This window comes from Lolium perenne, chromosome 1, assembly GCF_019359855.2.
Source record: "Lolium perenne isolate Kyuss_39 chromosome 1, Kyuss_2.0, whole genome shotgun sequence".
Classification (NCBI taxonomy): domain Eukaryota; kingdom Viridiplantae; phylum Streptophyta; class Magnoliopsida; order Poales; family Poaceae; genus Lolium; species Lolium perenne.
In genome coordinates this window covers 73,206,333-73,222,665 of record NC_067244.2, presented here as the reverse complement: position 1 = coordinate 73,222,665, position 16,333 = coordinate 73,206,333, and the positions used below count along the sequence as shown (strand labels likewise).

The 16,333-nt window shown below is 50.1% G+C and overlaps 1 protein-coding gene across 19 annotated transcripts; it reads left to right on the top strand.

Annotated features, from left to right (window-relative positions):
• Positions 1 to 952: 952 nt before the first annotated feature.
• On the top strand, positions 953 to 6,159 carry LOC127297268 (uncharacterized). Of its 19 annotated transcripts, none has more exons than XM_051327574.2 (6): positions 955 to 2,212; positions 3,286 to 3,409; positions 3,531 to 3,571; positions 3,956 to 4,004; positions 4,538 to 4,603; positions 5,768 to 6,159. In XM_051327574.2, the coding sequence occupies exons 2-6, from the start codon at positions 3,326 to 3,328 to the stop codon at positions 5,819 to 5,821; spliced, it is 294 nt and encodes a 97-aa protein (XP_051183534.1). In that variant the 5' UTR covers positions 955 to 2,212; positions 3,286 to 3,325; the 3' UTR covers positions 5,822 to 6,159. The 19 variants fall into 19 exon arrangements, 2 of the variants coding, with proteins under 2 accessions (XP_051183534.1, XP_051183526.1); XM_051327566.1 differs by lacking the exon at positions 955 to 2,212 and adding an exon at positions 2,219 to 3,189; XR_007849066.2 differs by having other exon boundaries at positions 953 to 2,212; positions 3,286 to 3,852; positions 3,956 to 4,069.
• The last annotated feature ends 10,174 nt before the right edge of the window (positions 6,160 to 16,333 follow it).

Sequence of the window (16,333 nt, the reverse complement as noted above, 5' to 3'; positions counted from 1 at the left end):
GGATGGAGGACAATGTTGCTGATGCACACCAGGATGGCAATCATCAGGAAGATGTGGCTGCTGACATCCCAGACCTCAACCAGCTTGTGCTTGCTGATATTCAGAATCAATGACTGACAACATTGCAGCTTTGCAAGGTCTGATCTCCAACCTTGTGGTTAATGCTAATGAGCTACTTCCTAAACTTGGTGGCACTAAGATCATCAATGCAACATGCAAGATAGTGGATGTGGAGGAAAACAATGTGATGATCAAGAAATGTTGCTCCTGTTTCCAGTCAGTCTTCTCAGCCAAGGGAAGTGGTAGAGCTATCTGATGATGATGTCATTGAGATTAACAAGCCTACTGATTTCCCCAAGAGTAAGAGGAAGAAGAAAACAATCACTGAGATTAGTCTTGTGCGCAGAAGTGAAAGAATTGCCAAGCTGAATGGTGGATACAGGGATGTTGCCAGTGCTATAGCTGCAGGTTTCATTCCTCTGTCCGAGCAAGATGAAGCAGAGGATGAAGAACAAGAAGATGAGACCATGATCCCACTGGACCTAGCACCAAAGTTTGAAGCAGTTGCAATGGATCATGATGCCCCACCACCTCCATATCTTCCACTCAAAACTGTGCAGGCTATTGGCACAGGATTATGTCAGATGCCACCTCAGGTGGTTTCTGATGGAGCTCTCATGTATGACAGTTCCAATGATAGTATGTGAATCAGAAGCTTGGTTGGTTGTAGACAGGCCTTGTTCGTTTCGTCCCAACCCGGCCGGTATCAGATCAAAATCCCCGTGGGTTAGCCGGACTCAGACCCGCGCGTCTCTAATCCCGGCGCTATCGAACGAAGTGTTCGGTTAAACCCTTCCGGAATTAAACCCCGTCCTATTTTCCCCCAACCCCTTTCATTTCGCAGGGAAAGGAATACACGACCCCTATGCCGTGGAACAGATCCCGAATCGGTACGAGACCACTCTGTCTCGTCTCTCTCGCTCCTACCTACCTCTCTCCTGCGATCTGGACGGCGGCGCGGCGCGGCGGCACGGCGGCGGCGCAACCAGTCGAGCAGATCAAGGACCCGTGGTTCTCCCTCCCTCTGCCCTCTCCAACCGGCTGCCTGCTCTCCCGGCGCTGCGGCTGGTAACCGTGGCCGTGGCAGCGATGATCGTCGGCGCGATGGTTGACGTCCGGCCACAGGACCGTCGGCTTCTTGGAGCTCCGGATCCATGGCTGCCGGCGATCGATGAACGGCCCGCGGGTTGTTGGTGCGAGTAGTTGCAGATCTATCCGCACAAGCCTAGCTTTTCCCGTGAAACCAACCGTACAAGCCTAGCTTGAGCAGGTATTAACCGAACGGCAAAAAAGTAGGAGGATTATGCAGAAGGGATTAGTGGGGGTATGGGTGGCCGGTGCGGGTTCACCCAATTACTCGAGCGATTCAATACACCAGCGTATTCGCCCCGCTGTAACCGAACGAGGCCTAAGGTTGTTGCATTCCCTGGGCTCTCAGCGATTGGACGGTGCGTGCGTCCCCGTGTGGGCCAGCCCAGCGTTTACTCAGTTTGAGTCCCAAATTCGTCTTCTCTCTTCATCCAAATCTATTTTCTCTTAACCCTCAATCTCCACAATAAATCAGCCTCGTCGGGGCGAGCGGACTGTGTGGAAGCTCCGGAGCGGACTGTGTTGGTGAATCGGCGGCGGGGTTTGACCTGGTGGCGTGGTGGCAGTGAATCGGTGGCAGGCTCCCGCACGATTCATTTTTGTCCGAGGCGAAGAACGGCACCCGCATCGAGCGGGGAGGCGGCGGAAGGGGTTGCAGGGTTCGAGCTTGGGGCGCTGGTGGTGAATCGGCGGCGGGGTTCGAGCTGGTGATGCGGTGAATCGCCATCTCCTTCTCCGCGCGCCCCTCGACATCGATCCGTCCCCGCGCCGCCTCCCCCTACAGGCCGCGTCCGCGCGGGGCAGCCCAAGGGAGAAAAGCGGTGGACGCCCGGCGAACTACATCGAGTTGGCGATGGCGGTGGAGGAGGAGAAGACCGCGGCGAGGTCCTTCGTGGGCAGCCCGACGGAGGAGAAGGCAGGGCCATGGCGAGGTCCTTCGCGGGCGGCCTGACGGAGGAGAAGGCGCGGCCGCGGCGAGGTCCTTCTTGGGCGGCCTGACGGACGAGAAGGTGCGGCATCTGCTGGCCAAGACGGTGGAGACGGAGAGCTTGCTCGGCACCAGGTACCATTATGACATCGCCTCCCGCCTCGCGGAGAAACAACTAAGTGCGCACGTACGTAGTCCCGGCCACACCCTCCATGGGTTACGGTGCAGGCTCTGATCGGATCTGGCTTAGAAATCAAGCTCTGAACCAAAGTTTGGCATTATTTTTGGGTTACGTATAGTTTTTACATCCCACAACGATCAATCCTCCTAAACATCTATCAAAGGCTGTAATTTATGCACAGATTCATCATTTTTTTACATTCATATGGACTTTTTTTTGCATAAACCTTTGAATTTTATTACATCTAAGTACTATTTTTTTACATGTAATCACTATCTTATTACATCTAATAACAATCAGTTTCATATCAATAAATTCCGTTACATGTAATTAATACTTTTACACCTAATTAGCATTTTCATACATCTAATTAATATTTTTGCACATATAATTAGCTTATCAGATGAGCTATTTTGGTTGTGCGCTGCTGATGGTATGGCTGTTGTTGTTTAGCTTTGCCATATATGTTTGAATTTATGATATCACTGATTTCCATATATGTAGAAGATTGTACATTGTAAAATGAGCAAACTTGAATGTGTGATGTGTTGATCCATGTCTAGGTGATGGTACACTTCCTGTTTAAGCCATTGTCGCGCCACTAGAAATTGAGCAAACGGTTCCTTGACAATACGCAATGATGTGTTATGCACTTTATCTTTGGTAGTTATCATTTTTTAGGTCTTGAGTAATCTCATCTACCTGATATCTCAGTAAGAAAAAAAGTCCGATTCAGTACTAGGGAGAACTGAGAAATTTAAAGGGCTTGGAGCTCGTGGATTTATTTATTCATGCAGTAATCTCATCTACCTATCCCTTTATGCATTTTAATAAATGTTGCAGTCACCCATCTACATATAGAAACAGACTAATATGTACTGGTAGAAGACATGTTCAGAACCTGTAGATCAAACCACTCTTCACTCTTCAGGTTCAACTGTTCATGTACATATATATGTTCCGATAATGGATGCCATTCTTTTGAAATTTTAGTGGTATTAATAAGCTATTCATTGCACTTTATTAGGTCATCATGGTCGTGGAAGCTGGCATCCGTGCCAGCTGTCATGTCGATGCTGCAGGTAGCTGCAGCTGGGACTGGTGAGCAGCTCAGTGAAGAACCAGCCCACACACTACATTGGTTTTCAGCGGTTTGTCTGCGATCATTTTTGTTCCTTTTCATTCTTATCCCCTCATAAGTTAACTGCAGTATCGATATTACTCATCTATGACTTGACACTTTTTTTGGGGATCAAATCCCCTTATTTTCAGAGTTTAAATGGTGTCATAATGGGTCTGTTTGATGAGCGCAGGTAGTGGTAGGCTTGCTGCTGCAGAATTTGTATTACTCATCTTTGAGTGATCTCAGGCAATAAATTCTGTCCGCTCTTTTTGATTTCAGAATCTTGATTTCACTTCCTTAGCTCTGATGGAGATAGGTTTACTCGAAACGCTAATGTGGTGGATTCCCAGTATCCTCATATATCTGAAACGTTCTTATATTATTCCTGTCTGTCATTCTACATTTGCTCCCTAAATTTATTATAATGAATAATGCAAAAAAAGCACCAACTTAGCATATCTGAATCATCAGGTACGGAATAAGATTTTTCTTAAGTTAATCTTCGTTTGGTCAGTTTAGTAATACTTCTGTCAAAGAAGATTTAATAATTGTTGCTTATAAAAATAAATTGCAGATTATTCATTTCATTTGTTCGGAAGAAAGATATTGCTCCAGTAACAAGGGTATAGAAGACCGGACTATAACGTGCTCAAGAATAAAGATTAATGTTTCACTTGGAACAATTTGGGTAGATATTTCGATGTTGCTCGCATCTTTTTGGAGAGATATGAGAAAAACTTATTTGCTATGGAGTAAAGCTTACCTTGAAAACATTTTCCATTGTATTTATACCGTTTTCGAAAGCTTAAACAACTTTAGAGCAATGGAACTTCCTATTCAAAGAATAGTGAGATGGATAAAGGAAGGAAAATAGTGGCAGGGTTATTGTCAACTAATCCCGTGTATTACATGTAAATGTTGAGTCTGAACCTGCTCCCAGGTGTGGCATGGCCAAGCCATTGTCACTGGTCCAGAGTCCAGCATACGTCAATATATAGGATAGCTAAAGGTGTGAGTTGTGCTTATCATGGTCAATAACATTATTATACCACATGCATAGTCCAGACTTCTATTATTTTGTGTTTGGTTTCTTTTACTTTCTGTGGTTTCTTACAACAATGAGACCAAAAAAAGGAGTTTCCGTCTTGCTATGCAGGTAAATGGACCTTTACATGTGCTGCTAGAAGTTCAATTGGTGGGCTTATGCATCCACCAAATGTCGGTGAGTTGGTTCCTCTCTAGAGCATAACGCTTCCAAGTTATTGACCGTATTACATTGTGAGAATTTATCTCAGTAATCACATTCAGTGTTCATCATATGTCATTAGCTATACAATCGGCCTAACAAAGGACCCATGTATAGTTTTTCCATTTTTGCGAAGTTCTGTCTTTTTGTGCTTTGCATTGTTGTAGCCTATGAACACCTGATGGTTCCTGGCATAATTGTTCACTAAGACGCCTGCCCCATACCATAGCAGTAACTTTGTTTTTAGAAACCCCCTGTCTACCAAACTGTATCATAACCACGTTCATGCTAACCAGACGGTGACTTGTGAAACCTTGGCGAACGTGATGCTTGGCGCTGCTCCAAGCCTCCAATGTCAATCGGCTGAATGGCTGATGTAATCCCAATGTCTACCCACAGGCAGCCTTATGCAAACTCCTGGTCTATATCAAACTGCTTTGTCCCCTATGTCCTGGGTCAATTAAACATTGCTGCATGATCCATTTATACTCTGTTTCAGTGAGTTGTGGCAGCAACCAGAGATGTGCGACCATCAAGCACACTGCATCGTTAGCGATCAGGCACACCAGAAGTTTTAGGTGACACATACATATATTCAGCGTGTGTGAAATGTGAATCGGGTAGCAGTGTGTGCGGTTATATGAATGCAATCAACAAGTTGCACATGCATATGAATGGGGCAGGTTTTAGTAGACCCCCAAAAAATAGCCCTATATTTCTAACTTTGAACATTTTGAAAGAAGTTTAGGCCCTTCTACGTGTTGCTTATTCTTTTCTTACTAGAATATTACTAGGTATGCTTTTCATTTATTCGGTTGACTATTACTTGCTTCACAAAATTAACTTAGTAGCCTTAGATGATAATTATGTTATCTAAAATTCAAGTTCCACCCCAGCTATAGAATACGCCATGATATGTTCTATAACTTCTGTTTGCTGCTCTGAAGCTCCGCTAACTTCTTGTAGTTAAATTCAGGTGGGCAGCCTTTTAAGATGTATAACTTGCCTGAACAAAATAGCATATTGCACTATAGCAGTCGAAGACTATCCAGCTAAACCAACATTCATTTTGGGTATCGACAACCATTTAGTTATACTTGCATGCCAAATGCTGATGAGATTACTAATTTGTAAATGCAGTGTGCAGTTATCATCAACTGTGTAGAACATGGCGATGCCATCTGTATCAAATAGTCTCTGCAGCTACAAAGCACACTAGGCAAGAGGAATATGAGGCATTTATTGCCTGAAATATTCCTACTGAAGTTCATATACCATGATGTTAATATGGTTGAAGATGCAAAAGAATAAAGAGATGGAAAGAGGTAAATGAGGAGGACCAAAATATAAGGAGCCAGAAGTGAAGGTACTACATGAAGAATGATTTACACTTTGATGTACTAAACTCATGTAATGGATGAGAATTCATGGAATACCAAATTAATTCGCCTTGATTTGTGACAGTTTTGATGATTGTTAAATTGTTACAGAACATTGAACTTATTATGTATTTCAAGATTTTCTACCAACTATAGATGCATGATTAAATTGCTTGCTATCGCACCAATGTTATGCTCAGACCTGCACCAGACAGGAGCAGACATTACAGTTTATCAATTTATTGGTGTTCTTGCTGTTACATGAACAATCAAGAGCCACCGTCAATATTCAAGGAACTTTAGATGTTGACCTATTGCGTGCAGCTTTGATCTAAAAACTGGACAAAAGGCAATTTGAAGCCACTTCTCATAATTGACACCATTACTGGGAAAGTCATTGGTTGATAGTCATGGATAGATTTGGGGGAGATGAGTCAAGAACCGAAAAGATTTGGGGGACTGTGTACTTAGGTGATGGGGTCTTTTTCGAAATTTTAGAGGGCTAGCATAGGTAGCATGCGGACATGAATCTGCAAATGTTGCCTATTGTGTGAAGTGTAATCGGTACAAGGTCATCAGCGGTACTCCCTCCGCCCCACCAAAAAATTATGATATTTATCCAAATTCGGATGTATCTAGACACTAAAAAAAGCATATAGATACATTCAAATTTTAACAAACCTCGGACACTTTTGGTGGGATGGAGGGAGTATCGCTTATTCGTTTCTCACTCCAAGTCTAATAAGATATCTATGAAATGTAAGTCCCACAAGTCTACATGCCAGAATGATTACCATGTGTGGGGTGGAGTGCACCTATTGTCTCCATATTCAAGAAACCAATCACAGTTAACTCAACCATTCAATGAAATAATACGGCCAGCAGCACATCACGCACACACAAACACATGATCTTATGGACCAGCCGAGGATGGCAATATGAAGAGAAATAACGGTACATCCAACCATCTAACATGCCACTCTTCTCCACAAAACAATGATCTACCAGATTAGATCTACATGTGCCATTAGAACAAAACATTAAAAAAAACTCTTTCCGCATTATTAGGCGATAAAAAAGAATCTGCAGTTCTACCACATCGACCATGCCGTGGTAGGATGGGATGCAGGCGGCGAGGCGAAGCTCACCTGTTCACCTAGTTCTTACTATCTAGTTATCCCTAGATCTACTTTTGTTGTCTTTCAGTTCAGCAGCAGAACTTCATGTGTGTCTTTTAGCAGAACAATTTCCCTTTTAAATGATGATTTGATCGGTTATATGTATCTTTGTATCTGTTGCATGCCTGCGCTTTCTCTGATGATCTATTTTGCTGCACACCTGATAATTACACACTGCCATATTTTGATTGGGGTACATAAAGGATAAGTTCTCGGAATTTACTCCAGATATATTATGCATACTGCTCAATTAAATCAAAGCTTGTGTATTGTATTCATACAGGGCAAAAATTAACAATCACATGTTATTTAATGAATAGACACTGGTGCATTTTGAATTGGAATCTGAGAGGGATTAATAACCAAGTGAGATGGGATGACTTATACAAAAAAATTGATGAGAGAAGCTGCAATATAATATGCCTCCAGGAGACAAAAAAAAGAACACTTTGACCATGCTTATCTGAGGAAATTTTGCCCGAGAAAATTCAACCATTTTGCTTTTGTGCCATCTATAGGAAGTTTAGGGGGCCTAATTATTATTTCGACTGGATCTTTTTTTTTCTGGCACTGTGATCAACCAACACCATTTTCAAATTACTGTCAAATTTAAAAGCAACATGAGCAGTGAAGAATGGACATTAACTAATGTATATGGACCCACTAGTGCTGAAGGCAGGTCTTTATTCACAAACTGGCTTCTCTCTCTTGACCCAGAAGAACATAGTATGTGGATGTTTACTGGTGATTTTAATCTAATGAGAAGCCCCAGTAACAGACCTGGTGGAGATCACAACAACATGCTCCTTTTCAACAGTATTATTCAACATTTGGATCTAGAGGAAATTCCCTTAAAAGGGAGGTCTTACTCCTGGAGCAACATGCAAGACACACCTTTATTAGAGAGACTCGATTGGATTTTCACCTCAGCAGAATGGACATCTAAGTATCCAGATACTATGGCTATCCCCCTAGCTAAATTATCTTCTGATCATATTCCTATTGAGATTAAGATTGGGACAAAAATCCCAGTGGCAAGAATATTCAGATTTGAGGAATTCTGGATAGACTTTGAGGATTTTAATAACACTGTGGTGTCAAATTGGCACAATAAAGGTTTATACAAAAATCATGCACATGATCTTACTGCAAAATTCAAGACACTGAGGCATGGATTAAAGAAATGGAGAAAGAATTTATCTCAGCTCAATAAACTTATTGAAAATTTATGTTATGTGGTTGCAGTATTTGATGCGTTAGAGGATCAGAGAACACTGTCTGTCGTAGAAAGGAATTTCAGGGCTGCCCTAAAGAAGCATACTCTCAATCTTTTGGAAGCAAAGAGAAAATATTGGAAAAAGAGAGCAAACATTAAATAGGCAAAACTAGGTGATGAAAATACAAAGTTCTTTCATGCCATAGCCACCAGGAATTATAGGCATAATTATATTGCCAGTATTACAACTGAAGACGGAAGAATTATCACTGAACATGCACATAAAGCTGCTTTATTATGGGAATCTTATAAAGAAAGGCTTGGACTATCTGCTCAAACTGAAATGCAATTTGATATTTGCACTAGTAATCATAATATTGATCTTACTGATGTTGAGAGACCCTTCACTCATGAGGAAATTGATGAGATAATCCAACATATGCCAAGTGATAAATCTCCTGGACCAGATGGATTTAATGGGTTGTTTATGAAAAAATGCTGGAATACTATCAAGGATGATTTCTATAAATTATGTGAAGCTTTCCACAATGGGAATTTTTTTTTTTCGAGTACCCGCAGGAGTTCTGCGAGTTTTGTATTTAGATAGAAGAGGGGTTGGGCAATGCCCAGTACAAGGTGAGAACTACCGACCCCCGTGGCCACAGGCGGCCAGAGGGGTTTTGCATGGTTATCTAGCTATCTCCCAAAGTTCTACCTGTGGTTCTACATCGGGCACGGCAAGCAATCCAGCTACGCCAAGAGGAGAGAATGGAAGCTAGCGTATGCGCTGCGGTCTCCGCCTGGCCGTGGAAGACACGGCCGTTCCTCTCAAGCCACAGCGAGCGAATGGTAAGCATAATCATGGAGTTTGCCTCCTTTAGCCTTGCGCCCCGTAGGTGGGTGACGGCCCCCGGCCACCAGTCAGAGAGGCCCGTCGTTGGCGCTGGGAGGTGAAAGTGTAGTTCCGCCTCGAGCCCTGCCCAGATGTGGTCCGCGTACGAGCAGAGTAGGGAGATGTGGTCGATGGATTCGTCAGCAGCTCCACATAAAGGGCAGGTGACGTGCGATGGCAGCCCGTGACGTGTTAGGCGGTCAGCTGTCCAGCAGCGCCGTCGTAGGGCAAGCCACGCATGGATCTTGAATGCCATAGGGGCAAACGAATTCCAAATGTTCCCCGCTCCGGCCATCGCCGTGGTACCCTCGTGCTGGATATAGTAGGCCGATCGGGCGGAGAAACCACCATGGCTGGTCCACTTCCAACGGAAGGCGTCGTCCCCGTGACCGGTTGGTGTTCCGGCCACCGCAGCCCAGAGATGGAGGAACTGGACCACGGCGTCGACCGATAGCGCCCCAGAGATGTCCTTGACCCATGCGTTTTGGTGCAGGGCCTGCTGCACCGTTCTTCGTTTCTGGAACCTAGGCTTGACCATGGCGAGAAGGGCCGGCGCGATTGCCGCGGCATTGAGTCCACCGATCCATGGATCGAGCCAGAAAAGGACGGAGGCTCCATCTCCGACGCAGATGGTGGTCGAGGCATTGAAGAGGTTGATGGCCGCGGGTGCTGGTGCGAGGTCAAGCCCGGCCCAAGACCTATGGTGATCGGTTTTTTTGAGCCAGATCCATTTAGCCCGCAGCGCCGAGTTGAGCATAGCCAGGTTGTGGAACCCCAGGCCTCCCAGGTGTTTCGGTCTGCAGACAAGGTCCCAGGCAACGAGGCAGCGCCCAGCGCTGGAGTCGCAGTCGCCCGCCCAGAGGAAATCCCGACGCAGTTTATCCACTGCCTGGAGGAACCAGGGCTCCATGTCGAGCGCAAGCAGTTGATATACTACGGAGGCAGTCATGATCGCATGCACGTAGGTGACCCTGCCTTCCTTGGTGAGGAGCCTGGCCTTCCAATGGGGCAATTTGGCAGCGAGTTTGTCCAGGACAAGCTCCAGATCGCCTTTGCGTAGCCGTCCGATGGAGAGCGGCAACCCGAGATAGACGCAGGGAAACTGCATCAGGGGGCAGGCAATGTCCGGGGCAATGTTGTCTACCATGGCGCTAGAGCAGCGGATGGGGGCGGCCGCACTCTTGGCAAGGTTGACGTGAAGCCCAGAGGCGCCACCAAAACAGCGTAGGATGGCGTGCACTGCTTGGAGATCGCGGGGCTCCGGCCTTGCGAACACCACCAGATCGTCGGCGTAGAGTGAGATCCGGTGCTTGATCCCCGCTAGCCTCAGGCTGTCAAGGACGCCAAGCTGCTCCGCAAGGCGGAACATGCCCGCGAGAGCGTCCATGACGATGACGAATAGGAGGGGAGACAGGGGGTCGCCCTGGCGGAGCCCCCGGGCATGACGGAAGGCATCGCCGGCATATCCGTTGACCAGCACCTTGGTAGATGCCGATCGGAGCAGGAGTAGGATCCACCTGATCCAACGGTTGCCGAAACCACGCTGCCGGAGGACGCTGACCAAGAAGGGCCAGGAGACGCTGTCGAACGCCTTGGCAATGTCGAGCTTCATGAGCAGGGCCGGGATTTTACGACGATGCAAAGTAGCCGCAGATTGCTGGACAAGAACGAAATTGTCTTGGATGCAACGACCTCTGATGAAGGCGCTTTGGCTTGGGTCGACGAGATCGTGCATCTTGGGTGCGAGCCGCATCGCAAGGATCTTGGCCAATAACTTGGCGAAGGAGTGAACCAGGCTGATGGGCCTGAAATCCTTCATCCCAGAAGCCACCGCCTCGCCTTTGGGAATGAGCGTGAGGAACGCGTTGTTCAAGCCACCAAAGAACTTGTCGTTGCCGTGGTAGATCGCGTGGAGCGCCGCCATAACATCGCCCTTAACGATGCTCCAGCAGGTCCTGAAGAAGTCCCAGGTGAAACCGTCAGGTCCCGGTGACCTGTTGGCAGGCATGGCGCGAATCGCAGCCCAGGTTTCGTCCTCAGAGAACCGGGCCTCCAGTCCAGAGAGATCTGGCGTCGACAGGTGAAGGGCTTCCAGGTTGAGGTCGTGGTCTCGTGGCTGTGCGGTGCCGAGGAGCTGGGCAAAATAATCAGTGGCCACCTGCTCCTTGTCCGCCTGGTCTACCACCACCCGACCGTCGGAGGTGAGCGTGGATATGTGGTTCCGCTTGCTCCTCTTGGAGGCATAGACACGGTAGAACTGGGCATTGGCGTCGGTGTCGCATAGGCTAGCAACACGAGCTCGCTGCCGCGCAATGGTGCGCTCGAGGGAAGCCAAGCCAAGCACGCGCCGCTTTAGCATCTGCCTAAGCCGAAGCTCGTCATCAGAGAGGCGGCGCACATCTTGCGCAGCATCAAGCTGGAGGATAATTTCATGGGCGACGAGAAGCTGGTCCTTTATGCTTCCCACCTTGGACAGGCTCCACCGTCGCAGGTCACGGCTAAGGCACCGTAGCTTGTGGCTCAGCCGGAGGAGGGGATCGGTCGGCGCAGAAGGATCTGCCCACGAGTTAGCCACGAGATCATGAAAACCCTGCAGCTTGGTCCAAAACCGTTCGAAGCGGAACCGACGTTTGCCGCGTACCACGGAGGCTGTGGATAGATGTATCGGACAGTGGTCGGAAAGGGAGGAGGACCGGGCCGTGAGGGCAGCGTCAGGGAATCGGTCGTCCCACTCGACCGAGGCGAACCATCTGTCAAGGCGCACAAGGGTTGGCTCCCTCCGTTCATTGCTCCACGTGTAGCGACGACCGAGCAGGTTGGCCTCCTTAAGCTCGAGGTCGTTGATGAAATCCCGGAACAAACTCAGCAGACGCCGATTGATGCGGCTGTTGTTTTTGTCGCGTGCATCAGTGATGAGGTTGAAATCACCGACAATGGCCCAGGCACCCGCGGTGGTGGCCCTTAAACCGCGCAGCTCGTCGAGGAAGGGGCCCTTTAGCACCAGGTCCGTCGGCCCGTAAACAGCCGTCAGCCACCAGGCTTCCCCACCACGAGGCTCGAGGAGGACAGACACGGAGAATGTGTCGACGCGGGTGTTGAGCACCGTGACATCCGCCGTGCTCCAAGCCACCACGATCCCTCCAGCTGTACCAAGCGCCGGCAAGTAAGCGAACCCGTCGAAGCGGGGTCCGAAGGTTTCCATAGCAATGAAACGATCTACAGAGCTCAACTTGGACTCTGAGATACAGACTACCGAAGCCAGCGCCTCGTCAACTACACCCCTAACAACTAGCCTCCTAGCCGGGTTGTTAAGCCCTCTAGGGTTCCAAGCTAAGATATTGATGTTGCCCTCCATTGAAAAGGTCTACAAGCAACCACGGGCGCACACAGCTAGGAAGCTGGCGCAGGGACGACCGCAGCCTCGTCAGCGCAGTCCAGGCCGAACAGCACGGCAATGGCGGCCACCTGCTCCGGGTCCAACGGGGATGCGAAGATCTTCGCGTACTCCTGAAGCTGGGTCGCAGAGAGGCGCTCCTCATCCGTGCTGATGCCCAACTTCTTCATCAGGATCACCTGTGCGCGCTTGACGGCGGAGGAATGCTGGCCTTTGCGCAGGGCTGCGATACGCCGGCTCCGGCGCGCGGTTGGCTGGGCCACATGAAAGAGCTTGCGGCGCACGACGACAGGGTCGGGCAGAGGTAGCAGCGGCTCGTCGATCTTCCGTCGTAGGAGGTGGAGGAGAGCCGAAAGGTCTGCTCCAGCGCAGGCAGGCGCGAGCGATCCATCATCAACGGCGGTAGAGACAACAGGCGCATGGACGCCCTCGTCCTCCCCTGCATGCAGGTGGGGCACAGCAGCAGCGGGTGTGGCAAGATCCACTGGCGCGACCACGTGGGCCTCGTCCAGAAGCGGGGTCGTGGCCACGGGCACGGGGCCGGACACGGAGCCCGGCGAAGATGCGTTCGGAGATGCCGCTGATGTTGCAAGAGCAGCAGCAGCCGCTCTGCGGTCCGCCAGGAAGGAGCTAGCAGCCTCCAAAGCCTCCTTGTTTCCTGCGAGAAAGGAGGAGCTCCCTTGGCTGGACGTGGCATGGTCCACGGGCGTAGGGCGGGAAGACCGCTGACCCTGACCGCTGACGCCTTGGGCGGGGCAAAAGGTTGACAGCGCGCGTCCTCCCAAGGGCGACAGGAGCAGCCGTGGCCCCTCAACAGACCACGCGTGAGATCTGGATTGGTCGGAGTGGCCAGGAAGTCCATCACGGGCATGCAGCCCATGCAGTGGGCTGCAGGAACCAGCGTCAGCCCTACCGACCAGCAGAGGCATGGCACTGCCCGCGGGACCCAACGGAGCTAGGGTTTCCGGGATCTCGGGCAGAGGCTCACTGGGTTGCGGTACCCAGCGTACCACAGGTGAACCGGCGGTGACTGGCGGCGGCGCCGCACCGGTGAAGTCCGGAGCAGGCGCGGCGTCGATCAGCGGTGGTTCGGTAGATGCGGGGCCGCGGCCGCGAGCACGAGCACGTCGCCTGCGAGGCGCCCGTCGGCGGCGACGTCGTTTCCTACCACCAGCAGGGCTATCGGAGCTCCCGTCCGCGCCATCAGACGTGCCGGCGTCGGCGCGACCGCCGTCATCGTCACCGCCAGACGAAGACGCCTCGCCGATGAGCCAGCTGGAGACCTAGAACCTGATCTTGTACCAGAGGACCTTAGGAGTAAGGATTCTGGGCCGGCCATTGGCAACCTGGAGTCTAAGCCCCGAACCAGGCTCGGGCACCGCCAGCCAACGGATCGCCGGGATAGCCGTGACATCATGGGTCCAGGCCGAGAGCTTGAAGACAGACATGTCAGTCCTGGTGGCAGTGGCGGGGTCGATGGCGTCCACAATGCCGCTACCCTCGAGCAGCTTGACAGCGGTGCGCTCCGCCCATGCATGGGCAGGAATTCCGCGAATCTGGATTTCCGCCAGGAACGGGACTTCCTTCAGGTCGGCACCGGCCCGACGTGACCAGGGTGCGAGGTTAAGGGTGCACCTCGGCGACACCACGGAGACGCGGCCAGCCGCGACGAGCCTGTGGCGGATTTCCATGGACGAGCAGAGGATGAGGAAGTCAGCAGGCTCAAACGCTCGGATGGAGAAGTCAGCGGAAGTCATGACGAGCTGTGCATGGATGGCAGCCGCCACCACGTCCAGGGAGAGGGCCGGCCTGGTGCCCGCGATGGTGACCATGACGGCACGGTCGAGATCTTCCTCCAGCTGGACCATGCCGTTGGAAGGCATGAGGTAGCACAGGTCCGGCGCATCCGGGGAGGGCGGCCTGGAAGGCGCCGCGGATGCCGCGGCAGCCGTGGCATTCTCACTGAACGGGGCAAGGAACCCCACCGGCGCCGAGCCAGACGCACCAGATCCCGCAGAAACCACGTCTCGCCAGGAGCGGTCAGAGCCGGCGCCCGAGGGAGGCGGGCCTCGACCAGAGCTCCTGGGCCCAGAAGAGTTGGTGGCAGGGGGCGGCTCCTGGCGGCCGCCCGTCCGGGCCCCGTTGGACCCGCTCCGGGGAAGGGAGCAGCTGCGGGACGTTTGCTCCGAGCCGCCGCAGCGCACGCAAATCGTGGCATTGAGGCATTGGGCGGCGATGTGGCCTTCCTCACCGCAGTTGTAGCAGCAGCCGTGGAGTTGTGTAGGGATCCTGGAGGCGTTGGGCCCTGTCGGCCTCGACGAAGGGCGGATGAGCCGGGGCTGCTGACGGCGGCCAGCCCGAGCCGGTGCACGGCGCGCGTTGCGGTTGCGCTGCGTCTGCCAAGGAGCTTCCTGGCGCGCGTCGCCGGCGGCAGCGGCACGGCTCGTGCCCGCGCCCACATCCCAACCCCTCGACCCAAGGCCGAGGCCTGCCGGAGCGACGATCTCCGAGCGAAGGGGAGGAGCTGGGGCGCGCGAGTTGACAGAGTCGGCGCTCAGATCCGAGTCGGAAAGCTCTACGTGGTTGGCCATGGGGGGAAGGCAGCGGGATGGTGGGTATGGGTGGCCCACGGCTCCGGGCGGAGGCCGCAGGGAGGCTGTGGACGCCGGTGCCGGAGCGGCGGCCGGCGGTGGGAGTGGAGGCGGCGCTCAGGCGCTACAATGGGAATTTGGATATTCAGAGCATAAATACTGCATATATTACTCTTATTCCTAAAATTGACTGTCCAGAGTTTGCATCTGATTTTAGGCCAATCTCTCTGGTTAGTATGGCACTAATGGTGATCACAAAGCTTCTTGCTAATAGGTTGCAGAAAGTAATTATTCCTTTGATACACAAAAACCAATATGGATTTATTAAGAGCAGAAACATACAAGACTGTCTTGCCTGGGCATATGAATATTTGGATATATGTCATAAATCAAAGAAAGAAATTGTTATCTTCAAAGTAGACTTTGAAAAGGCATTTGATAAAGTAGAATATAATGCCATCATATATATGCTCAGATACTTAAGATTTGGGGACAAATTTATATCCTGGATAGAAAGTATTCTTAGATCAACAACTACTTCCATTATTTTAAATGGGGTTCCAGGGAAATCAATTAAATGTATGAGAGGGGTCAGGCAAGGGGATCCCCTCTCTCCTATTCTGTTTGTCCTAGCTGCTGAGTTATTGCAAATTGTTGTCAATAAGGCCTGGAGTAATGAAGAGATTCAGCTACCAATCAATAATTCATTTGGCCAAGATTTCCCTATTTTGCAGTATGCTGATGACACACTGCTCATTCTTACTGCTAATGCAATACAACTCAGTAAGATAAAGGATATTTTGGATAATTTCTCTGTCTCAACTGGCCTTAGAGTTAATTACCATAAAAGTTCTCTTGTCCCAATAAATATCACTGTTACACGATGCCAAGAATTGGTAGATAAACTACGTTGCAAGTCAGAAAGATTACCCTTTACATACTTAGGACTTCCTATGGGTACTACAAAGCCTAAGATTGAAAATATGGTATATATAGGTAAAAAAAGTGGACAAAAGACTAGCTGGTATTGCAAGAATGTTGTCATATGCTAGCATA